This window comes from Ranitomeya imitator, chromosome 4 (assembly GCF_032444005.1).
Source record: "Ranitomeya imitator isolate aRanImi1 chromosome 4, aRanImi1.pri, whole genome shotgun sequence".
In the NCBI taxonomy this organism is placed as follows: Eukaryota; Metazoa; Chordata; class Amphibia; order Anura; family Dendrobatidae; genus Ranitomeya; species Ranitomeya imitator.
This window is the reverse complement of record NC_091285.1, coordinates 679162210-679180344: the sequence shown is the minus strand read 5'-3', so window position 1 is coordinate 679180344 and position 18135 is coordinate 679162210. Positions and strand designations below refer to the sequence as shown.

General features: G+C 44.5%; 1 protein-coding gene across 1 annotated transcript; it reads right to left on the bottom strand.

Moving 5' to 3' along the window:
* Positions 1-1616: 1616 nt before the first annotated feature.
* Positions 1617-6603, bottom strand: LOC138677318 (transmembrane 4 L6 family member 5-like). The gene is made up of 5 exons (XM_069767362.1): positions 6372-6603; positions 6000-6065; positions 2984-3162; positions 2155-2347; positions 1617-1937 (listed from the first exon to the last, which is right to left on the bottom strand). Exons 1-4 carry the CDS (start codon positions 6552-6554, stop codon positions 2158-2160), a joined length of 618 nt encoding a protein of 205 aa, XP_069623463.1. The 5' UTR covers positions 6555-6603; the 3' UTR covers positions 1617-1937; positions 2155-2157.
* Positions 6604-18135: the final 11532 nt, after the last annotated feature.

Here is an 18135-nt window from a genome sequence, read left to right as displayed (position 1 = left end):
GGGCACGGGGGGGGGGGGCTTCGGAGCACGGGGGGGGTGGATCGGAACATGGGGGGTGGATTGGAGCACGGAGTGGGGGATCGCTGTGCGGGCGGGTGGATCGGAGCACGGGGGGGATCGCTGTGCGGGGGTGATCGCTGTGCGGGGGGTGGGATCGGAGTGCGGGGGGGTTTGATTGGAGCACGGGGGGTGTGATTGGAGCACGGGGGGAGCGGGCAGGAGGACGGGGGAGCAGAGCACAGGACCGAGGGGAGCGGACCACAGATCGGGGGGCTGGGGGGGCGATCGGAGGGGTGGGGTGGGTGCACATTAGTGTGTCCAGCCATGGCCGATGATATTGCAGCATCGGCCATGGCTGGATTGTAATATTTCACCATTTTTTTAGGTGAAATATTACAAATCGCTCTGATTGGCAGTTTCACTTTCAACAGCCAATCAGAGCGATCGTAGCCACGAGGGGGTGAAGCCACCCCCCCGGGCTAAACTACCACTCCCCCTGTCCCTGCAGATCGGGTGAAATGGGAGTTAACCCTTTCACCCGATCTGCAGGGACGCGATCTTTCCATGACGCATATGCTGCGTCATGGGTCGGAATGGCACCGACTTTCATGACGCAGCGTATGCGTCAAAGGTCGGGAAGGGGTTAAATGGGAAGGTGTGTCCAAACTTTGGGTCTGTACTGTATATCTGTCTATCTATATATATATATATATATGTATATATATATATATATATATATATATGTATATATATATATATATATATATATATATATATATATATATATATACAGTATATATCTAATTTCCTTTGTGGTACACAGGAAGCCTTGATTGCTTCTTACCACATTTTATTGTGAGATATGTTGTGATTGAAACTTTAAAATTCTGTTGTCTCAATACTTTTGATATATAAATATAGTGTAAAATAGTGTAAAGCCGCCACCACTGGACTCTGGAGGAGACGTGTTCTGTACAGTGACGGATCGCACTCCTCTATCTGTGTCTGATGATGGAATCTAGATTTGGTGACTCCAGGAAAGTGTTGCCCCCTGATTGCACTGTGCCCCCTGTACATATGGTGGAGGAGGATAATGCTATGTGTTATCAGGGGTCGGCATTGGGCCCTTAGTTCCAATGATGGGAAATCTTATTTCTATAGTATAAGACATTGTGGACAATTGTAATTTCCTGCTTTGCGGGAATATTTTGGGGAAAACCCTTTTCTGTCCCCCATGACTGTGCCCAGTGCACAAGGTCCATACAGACATGGAGGGGGGAGAACCTGATCGACCGCACAGGGCCCGGACCTCAGCCTCATTTGACACCTATTACGGAGATTGTGAGCCCGGCCACTCCCAGTATCCACAGACTCCTCCACAATCTTATAGAAATTTTTCACATCGAGCGTTGGCCGATATATCTGCAGAAGGGCGAAAATATCTGCAGAAGGGCGACTTCATATTAATGTCTATGTAGGTAGGATGAGAGTGCAGAAACGTTTCTGTAGTATGATGTGAAGGGGGCACATACTTTTCTTTTGGCCATACAGTATAGACTTAGAACACAAAACTTTTACCCATAAACACTAGAAATAATTTCCATTATAAGGATGAGTCAAATATTCAAATCTGAGTTTATTCACAAATTAACATCAATAGAAATGATAAATAACAATATGTCCGGTATATAAGTTATTTACACATTGGAAGAGACTCCCAGAAGCCTTAGTGCAAAATTGAGTCTGTCTGGGATACAGGCGCCCTTCATCCTGACTCTCTGGGGTCCTCAGTCATGCTTGGCCAGGTAGACAGCTTCAACCAACCAGCTTTGGGTTGTCAAAGGATCCAGCCTTTGACGTCAGCATAAGAGGAATGTTGATGGGAGGTGGGGGGCAGGTTGGGGACGGGGTCGGAAGGGTTTCATTGATGAAGTTATCTGTAAACCAAACCATAAAAATCAATTAACACAACTGCACATAAAATCCTTATGTTTGTCACCACCTCTTTCCCCCCTCTCACAGCGGGAAATCCAAGCAGAGTTTCATCACTTTCTATGACAGTTCTAAAAGTTCTAAGTGAAGGTTAATCTGGAAACTACAAGATAAACCAGGGGTAACGGCGGACCCCATGGCCTTCCCAGATGGGCGGCTCACCCCTTATTCCTTTTGTCGGCAGGTTCCGCAGAGACATCCAAAGAGGCCGTTCAGCATCTGGATAGTGCACAGGACCAGGGTGATGGCGGTGGAGGCCAGGACCATAGAAAACAGGATGATGTTAAACTCCACCACACCTTCTGGCTTCTCACAAAAACTCCATTCATCTTTGTTGAACAGGTAATTGTCATCGCTGTAAGAGCAGAGAGAAAGAAAGAGTTAATCAGGCCTGAGAGGAGAATAACTCCAACCATGTTATACTCCAATCACATCCAAAGCTGCATTCATAGCTCACCACTGCCCTCTACTGGGCATGTTCTGTAACTGTAAGTGTAACTGTGCATGTGACTGGAGCATAAGACAGGATGTAGTTATAATAATCTAATTATTTGTAATGTGGGAAGTGGCGCAGCATGAGCTAATTGGGGAACTATCACCGCTCCCTGAGTCGCTGCCACCATTCCAATACTGGACCCCTCATCCCCCCAAGAACAGGTGTTGTATTATAAGTTTGCTATTGGCTGCTGAGCTCTGCATAGGCAGCAATAGAAATGTCAAAACTCTCTTCATCATACTGAACTTTGTCATCTCGACACCTGCCTATGCAGAGTTCAGCAGCCAATGACAAACTCTTCTCAACTGCTGCGCTCTGTAAATGCAGCGACCGAGCAGAGAGCAGCGGAGCAGGTAATGGACGAGCGCTGCACGCCATTCAATACACAAGGAGGCATTAGGACTTACGCTCCGTTATCACAGCAAGCGGAAGGCGAAGCCAGAGCAGTGTGAACGGTGCTCAGAGGAGAAGACGTCGTCTACAATTAATCCATACCTGAGATCTTTCAGGTCGGAGTAAAAGGGCCGCCCCCAGGTTGATTCATTTTTTTGGGAGGTTTCATTGAAGAATGTGAAGAAGCACTGAGGTCCTCGCACCATCGCCAGCACAGACGTCGCAAAGCCGTACACGGATCCAGCAACGCCAACAGCGGCAAAGATGATGGAGAGGAACATCTGTGGGAGACGAGGGGTTAAACACTGCGTTCATGACCTGAACTGATGGTATCACACATGATAGGATTAGATACAGCGGAAAGTGTCACACAAGATAGGCTTAGATACATTACATATTACAGGGTTAGGTACTGCAGATACTATCACAAACTATACTCTTAGATACAACAGATAATCACACATAATATGTTTAGATACAGCCAATAGTATCACGCATAAGTTTAGATACAGCAGACGGTATTAATACACATGATAGGCTTAGATACTGCAGATAATATCACACATGATTTGCTTAGATACAGCAAGCAATACCACACATGGTAGGCTTAGATGCAACAGGTGAGAGGCTTAGATATAGCAAGTAATGCCACACATGGCAGGCTTAGATGCAACAGGTGAGAGGCTTAGATATAGCAAGTAATGCCACACATGGCAGGCTTAGATGCAACAGGAGATAGGCTTAGATATAGCAAGTAATGCCACACATGGCAGGCTTAGATGCAACAGGTGATAGGCTTAGATATAGCAAGTAATGCCACACATGGTAGGCTTAGATACAACAGGTGATAGGCTTAGATATAGCAAGTAATGCCACACATGGTAGGCTTAGATGCAACAGGTGATAGGCTTAGATATAGCAAGTAATGCCACACATGGTAGGCTTAGATGCAACAGGAGATAGGCTTAGATATAGCAAGTAATGCCACACATGGCAGGCTTAGATGCAGCAGGTAATAGGCTTAGATATAGCAAGTAATGCCACACATGGTAGGCTTAGATGCAACAGGAGATAGGCTTAGATATAGCAAGTAATGCCACACATGGCAGGCTTAGATGCAACAGGTGATAGGCTTAGATATAGCAAGTAATGCCACACATGGCAGGCTTAGATGCAACAGGAGATAGGCTTAGATATAGCAAGTAATGCCACACATGGCAGGCTTAGATGCAACAGGTGATAGGCTTAGATATAGCAAGTAATGCCACACATGGTAGGCTTAGATACAACAGGTGATAGGCTTAGATATAGCAAGTAATGCCACACATGGTAGGCTTAGATGCAACAGGTGATAGGCTTAGATATAGCAAGTAATGCCACACATGGTAGGCTTAGATGCAACAGGAGATAGGCTTAGATATAGCAAGTAATGCCACACATGGCAGGCTTAGATGCAGCAGGTAATAGGCTTAGATATAGCAAGTAATGCCACACATGGTAGGCTTAGATGCAACAGGTGATAGGCTTAGATATAGAAAGTAATGCCACACATGGCAGGCTTAGATACAACAAGTGATAGGCTTAGATATAGCAAGTAATGCCACACATGGCAGGCTTAGATGCAACAGGAGATAGGCTTAGATATAGCAAGTAATGCCACACATGGCAGGCTTAGATGCAGCAGGTAATAGGCTTAGATATAGCAAGTAATGCCACACATGGTAGGCTTAGATACAACAAGTGATAGGCTTAGATATAGCAAGTAATGCCACACATGGTAGGCTTAGATACAACAAGTGATAGGCTTAGATATAGCAAGTAATGCCACACATGGCAGGCTTAGATGCAACAGGAGATAGGCTTAGATATAGCAAGTAATGCCACACATGGCAGGCTTAGATGCAACAGGTGATAGGCTTAGATATAGCAAGTAATGCCACACATGGCAGGCTTAGATGCAACAGGTGATAGGCTTAGATATAGAAAGTAATGCCACACATGGTAGGCTTAGATGCAACAAGAGATAGGCTTAGATATAGCAAGTAATGCCACACATGGCAGGCTTAGATGCAACAGGTGATAGGCTTAGATATAGAAAGTAATGCCACACATGGCAGGCTTAGATGCAACAGGTGATAGGCTTAGATACAGCAAGCAATACCATACATGGTAGGCTTAGATGCAACAGGAGATAGGCTTAGATATAGCAAGTAATGGCACACATGGTAGGCTTAGATACAACAAGTGATAGGCTTAGATATAGCAAGTAATGCCACACATGGTAGGCTTAGATGCAGCAGGTAATAGGCTTAGATATAGCAAGTAATGCCACACATGGCAGGCTTAGATGCAACAGGAGATAGGCTTAGATATAGCAAGTAATGGCACACATGGTAGGCTTAGATACAACAGGTGATAGGCTTAGATATAGCAAGTAATGCCACACATGGTAGGCTTAGATGCAGCAGGTAATAGGCTTAGATATAGCAAGTAATGGCACACATGGTATGCTTAGATGCGACAGGTGATAGGCTTAGATATAGCAAGTAATGCCACACATGGCAGGCTTAGATGCAACAGGAGATAGGCTTAGATATAGCAAGTAATGCCACACATGGTAGGCTTAGATGCAGCAGGTAATAGGCTTAGATATAGCAAGTAATGCCACACATGGCAGGCTTAGATGCAACAGGAGATAGGCTTAGATATAGCAAGTAATGCCACACATGGTAGACTTAGATGCGACAGGTGATAGGCTTAGATATAGCAAGTAATGCCACACATGGTAGACTTAGATGCAACAGGAGATAGGCTTAGATATAGCAAGTAATGCCACACATGGTAGACTTAGATGCAACAGGTGATAGGCTTAGATATCGCAAGTAATGCCACACATGGTAGGCTTAGATGCAACAGGTGATAGGCTTAGATATCGCAAGTAATGCCACACATGGCAGGCTTGGATTTGATAGGTGATAGGCTTAGATATCGCAAGTAATGCCACACATGGCAGGCTTGGATACAAGAGGTGATAGGCTTAGATACAGTGGCTCGGCAGCACTAGTGATCATGTTATACCGGTGTAATATTATGGCAGAGGTGTACCCGGTGTACTCACCCCACAGCGGTTGTTGCAGCAGCCTTCTCGCCCGGTGGCTTGGATGTGAATGGCCGGGATGAGCACCTGGGATAAGAAGAGTTCAGAGTTATCAGGATGCCGGGTTCTAGGCTCAGTAGACCACAGAACGGAGGCTGAAGGGTTCTAGGTGCCAAGTGTCCATTGACATCCTGAAGATGAACCACAAAAGATTACAGAACCGGTCGCTCACACACCACCTAATGGCCACCTCTAGTGCCCTGGTCCATTTATTTCTAAGCTGACTCAACGGGTCTTCCAGAATAAAACACCTTCTATGCATTGATGGCAAAAAAGGCCCCAGAACATTGGACCCAGAATACGTTCTATATGGCATAAAGCTGAAGATCTTACCAGTAACCCGCCTCCTATAACTCCTCCTAAATACAGAACTTCTGGTGTCATCTGTTCCGATGGCTCCTTGATGAACTCAACATCCCATGATGGAAAGAGCAGGATCAAATTGCAGACGAGGGAGACGAGACAAAAAGGGTAGAGGGAGATCCCGATAAACTTGGAACATTTTCCGGTACACATGGTGATGAGAGATGGATGAGCTGGTGGCTGAGACTGTGGTGAGGACACTGATCCTGGTCCCTTATATCTCCTGACCCAACCCCATGGAGTCACAGATAACAGAGCCTGCGTCACCGTGGAATTTGGACTACAATTGACACAAAGGAACAGCGATACAAGCAGGGGGTGTCGTCTCAGAAAGGTTGATGTCATCGTAAATGTATAATAAAAAATAAGGTAAAATAAGAAATATTATAAACTTATCTGACCATAACTGGTCTAAGTGGCCTCATAGCTCAGTAACTGAAAGCTAGAAACGTCCTTCATAAAAAAAGGAATAAAGAATAAACAACAAACCAATGAGTCACAAATGACAGAATCTAGAAAAGGAAATACACAAAAACAATGGATCACCAATAATAGAATCTAGATAAGAAAAATCAACCAAACCAGTGAATCACCAATGACAGAATCTAGATAAGGAAATACACCAAACCAGCAGATCACTAATGATGAAATCTAGATAAGGAAATACACCAAACCAACAGATAACTAATGATAAAATCTAGATAAGGAAATACACCAAAACAATGGATCACCAATGATAGAATCTAGATAAGAAAAATCAACCAAACCAATGGATTACCAATGTAGACAAGGACATACATCAAAATAATGCATGGACAAGTATTAATTCTGGAAGAGCAAGAATGAACATCAAACCAATGGACAACCAAGAATGGACAGTAGAACAGTAGCAACATACATGAAACCAATAAATCACCAAGGATAGATTATAGAACATCAAAAATGAACATCAAACCAAGGGAGGACCAAGCATGGGCCCTAGAACAACAGAAACTTACATCAAATCATGGATCACCCAGGATGGATTCTAGAGCATCAAAAATTAATATAAAACCAAGGGAGGACCAAGGATGGACTCTAGAACAACAGAAACATACTGTACATCAAACCATGGATCACCCAGGATGGATTTTAGAACATCAAAAATGAATACCAAACCAAGGGAGGGCCAAGGATGGACTCTAGAACAACAGAGAGATACCGTACATCAAACCATGGATCACCCAGGATGGATTCTAGAACATCAAAAATGAATACCAAACCAAGGGAGGACCAAGGATGGACTCTAGAACAACAGAGAGATACCATACATCAAACCATGGATCACCCAGGATGGATTCTAGAACATCAAAAATGAATATCAAACCAAGGGAGGACCAAGCATGGGCCCTAGAACAACAGAAATTTACATCAAACCATGGATCACCCAGGATGGATTTTAGAGCATCAAAAATTAATATAAAACCAAGGGAGGACCAAGGATGGACTCTAGAACAACAGAGACATACCATACATCAAACCATGGATCAACCAGGATGGATTGTAGAACAAAAAGAATGAACATCAAACCAATGGATGACCAAGGATAGATTCTAGAACAACAAACACATACATCAAACCAAGGGATCACCGAGGTTGAATGGTAGAAAAATATGACTTAATATCAAATCAATAGATAATTAAGGACCCTAAATTAAACTAAGGTTGACTACAGAACAAAGAAAATTGAAAGATTGCCAATGAATCAACAAGAATTGATTCTGGTACAAGAAGAATATACATCAAACCACTAAATCTGGAAGGATAAACTTACGAAGAGCAGGAATATCCATCACACCACTGGATCACTAAGGAGAAAGTCTAGAACAAAAAAAGTATGAAAAAAAACCCTAAATGGATCAGCAAGAATGGACTCTGAAACCAGATTGGACGAGAAAATAATAAATCACTAAGGATGGACACAAGAACAAAAAAACACATCAAACCAATGGATCACTAAGGACGGACTCTAGAAAAATTGTTATGCACCTAGGTGGCGCACGTGGTTTGTGGACCCAGTGTGCCATGAGGCTGGGCTGAGCTAGGAGGGGCATACCGAAGTAACTACCTGGTGTTCACTGGAGCTCCTGATGATGGAGTCAGGCTTGGCTGCAGGTAGCCACCAGGTACCACTCATAGGCAGTACCTGGCACTGTAGCTGCTGACCCCAAGGGTCAGGTACACAGACAGGGATAGGACTAAGGATCTGTTCAGATTACTAAGTTTTGGATCCTCTGCAGAACAGTTACTGACAGGGACACGGACTCGGGCTCCATTCAGGCTACTAGGTTCTGATCCACGGATAGAACGGATACTGACACAGAGTCTCAGACAAGGCTTATTCGAAACTGGTTGTAGCCATCCGGCTATATGGGATGCTCGGATAGGCACTCAGTCAAACACAAGGGTCTTAGATACTAATTCAGGGACTGGACGCACACGGACTGGAAAACAAGGTTAAACCACTGGACACACTAGGACCAGGGACTTCGGGTCTAGGACTGGCCACACAAGAACCAGGAACTTCGGGTGCAGGACTAACCGCACAAGGACCGCGGATTTTCAGTTCAGGATTGACCGCACAAGGACCAGACATTTCCAGTCCAGGACTGGCCGCACAAGGACCAGGGACTTCCGGTTCAGGACTGGCTGCACAAGGACCAGGAACTTTGGGTTCAGTGCACTGGCCATACTAGCACCAGGGGACCTCACAACTCACTAGGAGACCATATAGAAGTGAACTTCCAGCAACAGGTCGGTGAGAATGCTGATTAAAAACAAAACTGTATTTTAAATTAATTAAACGGCAAAAAAGAGACATAAAAGAAAAAGGGAAAATTGGGGCAACCCCTGGGGAACTGTTAATCCAGCAGATCCGATGCGTTTGGAACTAGGTTGTTCTTATTCATAGTCTGTCATGGTTCCATGTCACAAGTATGGTAGATGTCTTAAACAGTAAAAAGAAAGATAATGACGTATCAAACTGGCTGAAAAAAGGAGGATGGAAAGACAGAAAAAATATGAAATATTCAGTAAACACTTAATATATATACAGTATATACATGAGATCTGTTCTAGAGTCTAATTAGAAAATCAACATGGGTGTGGGGACTTTCTCAACCCTAAGAGCGCTGACATCACCCTGATTGTGATTTAAGAAATGCTGACAAACACCTGCAAGTTACGAATGACACATTTCCTTTGAATTTTAGGCAGAAAAATATATATTTTCCTCTCTAACATTTTTAAAATTACAAAAAGGAAAATGGTCCGATGCAAATGTTTGTGCACCCTGCATGGTTAGTACCTTGTAGCACCGCATTTTGCAAGTATCGCAGCTTGTTAACACTTTTTGTAGCTAGACAGTTCTTGTTTGAGGGATTTTCATCCATTCTTCCTTGGAAAATCCTTCCAGTTCTGTGAGATTCCTGGGCTGTCTTGCAGCCTCTGCTATTTTGAGGTCTAGCCACAGATTCTCAATTGTATTCAGATCAGGGGACTGTGAGGGCCATTGTAAAACCTTCAGCTTGCGCCTTTTGAGGTCGTCTATTGTGGATTTTGATGTGTGTTTAGGATCAATAACCATTTGTAGAAGAAATTCTCTTTTCAATGTACCACAACTCCAGAGTCTGCTAAATCTTTCTGAAGGTCTTTTGCAGTGAAGCATGGGTTCTGATTTGCCTCTCTAGCAATCCTATGAGCAGCTCTCGCTGAGGTTTTGCTTGGTCTTCCAGACCTTATCTTGACCTCCACTGTTCCTGGTGACTGCCATTTCTTAATTACATTTCAAACTGAGGAACGGGCAACTTGAAAACACTTTATCTTTTTATAGTCTTCTCCTGCTTTGTGGGCTCCACCACTGCAGCCCGCATTCTGCACTCCCTTCTCCTTCTCCTGTTGCCCCCGGGTCTGCGCACAACTCACAGATCTCCAAACACTGTACTTAGAATGCGCTAGGGCACTCCCGCCCTCTTAAAGGGACAGTGCACACCATCCTAAAGTGTCCCCAGCCAATGGCCGGGAGACACTTATTATTTAAGGCACCTCCACCTGATGGGAGGTTCCTGAGTAATATGTTTAGCCAGTTACTCTGCACGCTTGCTACATCTCTGGTCCCCTGTCTGTGTGTAACTGCTAGTACCCACTAGTATCTACCAGTATCAGCTTGCTCTGCTCATTCATGCTTGTCCCTGCCTGTGCCTTCTAGAATACCTGCCTGTGACCACCTGTATACCATCTGTACCTGCCTGCACCTGCCAGTGCCAGTCTGTATACCAGCCATGCTTGCATGCACCTGCCTGTTCCCCCAACTGGATACCCGCTGTCCCTGTCTGCACATGCCAGTGCCTGCCTATCTACCAGCTGAGCTCCCCAGCACCTTCCACTCTTGTGTTCCTTCCGTGCCTGCTTGTGCTTGCTGAGCCTTCCATTTTTGGCCATTCAAGCTTCCTGTCCTTGAGGGTCAGCTGCCATACGTCCGAGGTTTGTCCTGTTGTAGCATCTGGTGTCCATAAGGAGCCAAGTCTAACCACACCATCAGGGGCTCTAGTGAAGAGTCAGGTGTTCACCTAGTTAGGCCCCTACAGGCTGTCCTCGGACCATGGCACAGTCGTTCCACCACTCTCATTACACTAGGTAGCTGCTTAGAAGAATTCATGGCTGCTGTTTTTAGCACAAGGTTAGAGGAGGCTGGGTTTTTATAAAGCTGGGAAATTTGCATCACCTGGCATTTCCTAATGATAATAGTAACCCTAACAGGCTAAATAAGGTCTGAAACCTTGGTCCAAGTTATCTGAAGTTATCCGAGGCAGGGAGCAAGCTGGGAACCATGCCGAGCGGCTGGAGTGGTGAGCATGTCGGGGTGCTTGTATGGCGGGGAAAAGGGAACCATGCAGGGACGCTAGCAAAAGCATCACAACAACAAAAATGTACATCATATTATTGCATCAATTAAACATGAAGAAACTAAAGAAACTGAGAAACTGGAAGACTAAGGATAGAATCTGGGTCAATATGGAAGACAAAACAATGGAGATACTATGGATGGACATTCAATACCCATTGAGTATAAACGGAAATGCTAGAACTTTGCATCTGAAGGTCACGGAGTCGCGTTAGTCATTACTACTGGTCTACCACACTGGCACTACATTACTAGGTTTTCAAGGACTGGGCACAATGCCATTGGGTCAGAGGACAATGTATGATGGCGTGTACCACCATTCTTCAAGAATCATAATATTCCCAGCCCACCTAAATAATGACTGATAGTACATGTGGACAATAGTCCCAGTGAGCGTGGTAGCCACTGCTATATCCTTGGATTCTCAGGTGTTATGGAAACCTAACAACGACCTAAGCTCAGTAGTAATAATTTTAGTTACGCCACTTCAAAAAAGTCTGCCGGTGACTATCTGCAGGTTATCTGCCCCATTCAGCAAGTTCTGTTCATTATCTGGGATCCCCATTGCTCCTCTGTACAAGGTCTGTGAATTTTATGGCTCTATCACGTTGCTTCTGACGACTTTGTGTAATTATAGATCAGTGTCACGGTCACTTTTACTGGAGAGTATCTAAGGAGGATAAGATAGCTGCCAACCGATATGGAGAATACTCTTCAGAAACACAGGAAGACATTGCAATGGGCGTTCCCGAAGGACTTTGACATCCACGGTCTGTCTTTATAGTAGTATAGGCCATCCATAATTGATTGGTGGGACCTTCAAGTAAATGGTACAAGCTGTAGTACCAGGCTAAACCACTTGTATGAAGAAGGCAATGTGCCTAAGTAAGCAATGAAGGGGACCAATTATTTTGCTGATTGGTGAGAGGTCCAGACATTGGACTACCAACAATAAAATAGTCATGGTCTTCCTTAAAGAGATTCCATCAATGTTATAGTCTTGAAAATCCCTTTGAAGTCTTCTCCTGTTCAACACCATGTCCATGTTCTCTCCAGAATGTGATGCCTCCTCAACAACAAACCTGCCTGGTCTGTGGTTAGAAATGGTGGAAATGGGACCAGTATTTTCACTTCAGTCTCATTATTTTTTTTTTTAGATTTGTCTTGAGGGACTCTTTTAATGTCCACCTTCTCATAAGGCATGTTGTTCATTTTCCAAAATGGCATCTGATATTAGGTAACTTATGCTAGCTGAAATAATCACAATCCACTTCCTTCAGATTATTTTATCATCCTAAGTAGCTTATGGAGGAACCTTTACCCCGTCTATGAATCGCCTTCCTTCATGGTTGCATGGTTACTTGGTTCTCTAAGGCCACGTTCACATGGAGATTTTTGAGACACTCAAAAACAAGTTTTTTTCAAGTGAAAGAAATGCTCCTTTTTTAGGGAGTTTTTGGAAGAGATTTTCTTTTCCTGAAGTATTCTTTTGCAACCTTCTGGTGGGACAGTGACGAGTTTTGAATGGATTCCATCAGGAGCCACTTCAAAGAAGTGACGTGCACTTTTCTGTATTTTTCCAACAGGTGTTTCTTAATACCTCGTCTGGACAGAAAAGTGGATTTCCTATCGAAATACACAAGAAGCTTTTTTTTTAAGTAGTTTTAAAGGAGGATCTGCTCCAAAAAAAACATCAAGAAACTCTATGTGAACATAGCCTTAAGGAATGTCCACTCCATGTTTTTTTCCAGTGTTTTTTCTTTGTGTGTGGAAAACACTGGAAAAAGTGGGGAGAAAATGCTCAAAAGAATGGTGCTCTTGTTATTCACATGTTCAGTCCTTTAAGCGTCTTAACCTCTTCAGGTTTCCAAAGTCACCAAGTGGCTAAAACACATGACCAGTCTGTTCTTCAGGCATTTTTTGCTCGGAAGACGCTCAATACTTTACAGAACAAATCAAATAAATCTAAAATTTAAATTTGCCAAATAACATGTTGACAAGCTACAAAGCTTTTGGGAGAATGTCCTATGGACAGATGAGACAAAAATGGAACATTTTGGCAAGGCACATCAGCTTTATGTTCCCAGACAGAAAAATGAAGCATATCAAGAAAGGAACACTGTCCCTACTGTGAAACATGGAGGAGACTCTGTTATGTTCTGGGGCTGCTTTGCTGCTTCTGGCACAGGGTATCTAGAATCTGTGCAGGGTACAATGAAATCTCAAGACTATCAAGGGATTCTAGAGAGAAATGTGCTGCCCAGTGTCAGAAAGCTTGGTCTCAGTCATGAGTCTTGCAACAGGATAATGACTCAAAACACACAGCCAAAAAGTAAAAACACCCAAGAATGGCTAAGGGGAAAACATTGGACTATTCTCAAGTGGTCTTCTATAAGCCCTGACCTAAATCCTACTGAGCATCTTTGGAAAGAGCTGAAACATGCCTTCTGGAAAAGGCAACCTTCAAACACGAGACAACTGGAGCAGTCTGCTCTTGAGGAGCGGCCAAAATACCTGTCGAGAGGTGCAGAAGTCTCATTGACAGTTACAGGAATCGTTTGGTTGCAGTAATGGTCTCAAAAGGTTGTGCAACAAAATATTAAGTTAAGGGTACCATCATTTCTGTCCAGGCCTATTTCATGAGTTTTATTTTTTAACCCCCTTTACCGCCAAGGGTGGTTTGCATGTTAATGACCAGGCCAATTTTTACAATTCTGACCACTGTCCCTTTATGAGCGCGTGGCAGAGCTCGGAAGCGGAGGAGCCCTGTTTTACTTTTTCAACGCAAATTGGATGGAATTACGATCGGATGCCATTTCACGTTTGTAAAGCCCCTGATGTGCCTAAACAGTGGAAACCCCAACAAATGACACCATTTTGGAAACTAGACCCCCTAAGGAACTTATCTAGATGTGTGGTGAGCACCTTGAACTCCCAAGTGCTTCACAGAAGTTTATATTGTAGAGCCGTAAAAATAAGAAATCATATTGTTTTCACAAAAATGATCTTTTGTCCCCATGTTTTTATTTTCCCAAGGGTAACAGAAGAAATTGGGCCCCAAAAGCTATTGTGCAATTTGTCCTGAGAATGCTGATTCCCCATATGTGGGGATAAATCACTGTTAGGCGCATGGCAGAGCGGAAGGGAAGGAGCGTCAGATTTTACTGTTATGGTTTGCAGGTGCCATGACCCACTGGGAGAGCCCATGAGGTGCCGAAACAGCAGAACCCCTATAAGTGACCCCATTTTACCAACTACACCTCTCAATGAATTGATCTAGGGGTGCAGTGATAATATTGACACCATGGGTGTGTCATATAATTTTATGCCATTGGGCAGTGAGGACAAAATAACTACATTTTTACCACCAAAATATTGTTTTAGCCAAAGATCTTACATTTTCACACTAGAAGTGGTTAAAAATGGCAACAAAATTTGTCCCATAATTTCTACTGAACATGGTGGATCATCCCCATGGGGCTGTGGGGTACTCGGTGCCGGGTCCTGCGGTTCACAGGGGGATGTCACGGTGGCTCACCCGGTCCGTGGCCCTGGGACGTTCGTGTAAAAGGGAAAGGTCTTTAAAGGGATAAAGTTTGTGTTTGTGACGCCACCTGTGGTATTCGGTCAGGGTGACCGACGCTGCTTTAAGGGGTCCGCTGGGGTGATGTTATGGCAGCTAGATGGTATACCTTCCCACAGGTGAAGTATGTCCCCAGGGCTTCCCGGTGTGTAGATGGTGGATGGTGAGATGTGCAGAGAAGAATGAGGACACAAGGTTGCAGTCTCTTTACCTTTACTGAAGGCTTCAGCATCCACAGTCCAGAGCACCAGATCACAGGGCAGGCAGAGTCCGGCCGCTTTGGAGGCAAGTCCAGAGTCCCGTTGTCTAGTTGGAAATCAGTAGCCTTCCCTTGCGCTGCAGTGTTGCAGTTCCTTACTGCCTATCGCTTCACATAAGGTCCTCACAGATGTAATGGCTTTCTCTCTGTCCCCCATATAGTATAGGACAAACCCGTATGACTGGTGGCTTGACGCTGTTTATAGGGACTCTAGCATGCCCCGACCTCCAAAGGTTGCCACCGTGCCTCCTGTGTATAGGGCGGACAGGTAACTTGCAATTAGCTGTCCTGCCGGTCTCTGGAGCAAAGCATAAAGGTCCTTACTCCCTCGGTGTTCCGGCTACCGGGATTCTGCGCCTCAGAAGGAGGCAGCCATAAGTAGGGTTGGTCCCCTTCTGATATCCTCTCTTTTACTACGACTTTCTTCAGGCTCACTGCAAAACAGTTCTCCTTCTGAATGTCTCTTTCTGGGAGCTGCAGCTCTGAGGGCATGCACAGCTACGTGTCCTTTCTCCTTCATTCACTGACAGGATCCCACCCCTGTCAGGGACCAATTAACTGAGCTGAGCTCAGCCAGCAACTCACTAACTTTCCCTACAGGCGACCAGTTTTACCAGTGTGTGGAGTGACCTTATAAATAGGTGCAGGAGCTCCCCCTGGTGGTCTGGAGTGTGAAATGTGTTGCGTGTTTGTGATAGCTGGATGCAGTTATCCTTCTTTGCCTAAAACATAGCATCACTCTCCCCGAGAGGAAAGCAATACCACTGCGACAATCAGAACCCTGGGGTGTCGCTTGTGGCAATACCCCATATGTGGTTGTACAGTGCTACTTAGCCTGTTTTGAATTCCGCTCTTGGGCTCCCTCCGGTAGTTGTAAGTGGCACTTTTGTGAGTTCTGCTCTTGGGCTCCCTCTTGTGGTTTCAAGTGGTATGGTTGCTCCTTGGAGTTAGCTGTCATCAGCTGCCTCCACTTATCGTCTCTTCTTCTCGGCTATTTAGGCCTGGCTCTTTCCTTCAGCCAGTGCCACTTGTAAATGGTTCCTGGTTGGATTCACATCTCTTTGGATTTCCCTGTTATCCTGACCAGTTCAGCAAAGCTAAGTTTTCGCTTGCTATTTTCTGTCCATAGATTGTGGACTTATCCATTCTGTGCTTTCTTTGTTTGTCCAGCTTATCAGTATGAATTAATTCTGTCTTGCTGGAAGCTCTGGGAAGCAGATTTACCCTCCACACCTTTAGTCAGGTGTGGAGATTTTTTGTAAACTCTGCGTGGATTTTTTGTAGTGTTTTATACTGACCGCACAGTATTCCATCCTGTCCTATCTATTTAGCTAGACTGTGCTCATCCTGGTTTCATTCTGTGTATGTCTTTTCCCTCTCCACTCACAGTCATTATTTGTGGGGGGCTAATCTATCCTTTGGGGATTTTCTCTGAGGCAAGATAGCTTTCCTGCTTCTTTCTTTAGGGGTAGTTAGCTCTTAGGCTGTGACGAGATGCCTAGGGAGAGTTAGGAGCATTCCACGGCTACTTCTAGTGTTGTGTTGAGCTTAGGGACTGCGGTCAGTACAGATACCACTTCCTTCAGAGCTCGTTCCATGTTGCTCCTAGACCACCGTATCATAACAGTACAAGTGGCCAAAAATGAATTAAATGCATCTCAAAAGAAGGAAAAGAAAGTTCTGAACCATTTTTTTTTCTGTGCTCTGGTTTGTCTTTTTTTTCCTCTTGATATCTGGGTGGTTCAGGATATATGCTTTGGCATGGATGTTCAGGGTTTGTTTTCTCATGTGGATCAACTTGCTGCAAGAGTACAGAGTATCCAGGACTATGTTGTCCAGACTCCGGCTTTAGAGCCTAGAATTCCTACTCCTGATTTGTTTTTTGGAGACAGATCCAAGTTTTTGAACTTTAAAAATAACTGCAAATTATTTTTTGCTTTGAAACCCCGTTCTTCTGGTGATCCCATTCAGCAAGTAAAAATCATCATATCCTTGCTGCGTGGTGACCCTCAAGACTGGGCTTTTTCTCTTGAAACAGGGGATCCGGCATTATTGAATGTAGATGCATTTTTTCAAGCGCTCGGATTATTGTATGACGAACCTAATTCTGTGGATCATGCAGAAAAAACCCTGTTGGCCTTGTGTCAAGGTCAGGAAGCGGCAGAGTTATACTGCCAGAAATTTAGAAAATGGTCTGTGCTCACTAAATGGAATGAAGAGGCTCTGGCTGCTATTTTCAGAAAAGGTCTTTCTGAAGCCCTTAAAGATGTTATAGTGGGCTTTCCTACTCCTGCCGGTTTGAGCGAATCTATGTCTCTAGCCATTCAGATTGATCGGCGTCTGCGCGAGCACAAAGCTGTGCACCATATGGCAGTATCCTCTGAGCAGAGTCCTGAACCTATGCAATGTGATAGGATTTTGACTAGAACAGAACGGCAGGAATTCAGACGTCAGAATAGGCTGTGTTTTTACTGTGGTGATTCTGCTCATGTTATCTCTGATTGCCCTAAGCGTACTAAGGCTACGTTCACATTAGCGTTTTGCGTGTTTGCGTCGGGCGACGCAGCGGCGACGCATGCATCATGCGCCCCTATATTTAACATAGGGAACGCCTGGACATGCGTTGTGCTGCAGTGTGCGACGCATGTGGTTTTTTTGCCGCAAGCGTCGGGCGCAGAAAACGCAACAAGTTGCATTTTTCTTGCGTCCAAATTTCGGCAAAAAACGACGCATGCGTCGCAAAACGCAGCGTTTTTGCATGCGTTTTGGTGCGTTTTTATTTGCGTTGTGCGTTGTGTCGCCGACGCAACAGCGCACAACGCAAATGTGAATGTAGCCTAAGAGAGTCGCTAGGTCTGTTACCATTAGTACTATACAGCCTAAATTTCTCTTATCTGTGACCCTGATTTGCTCATTGTCATCCTTTTCTGTCATGGCATTTGTGGATTCA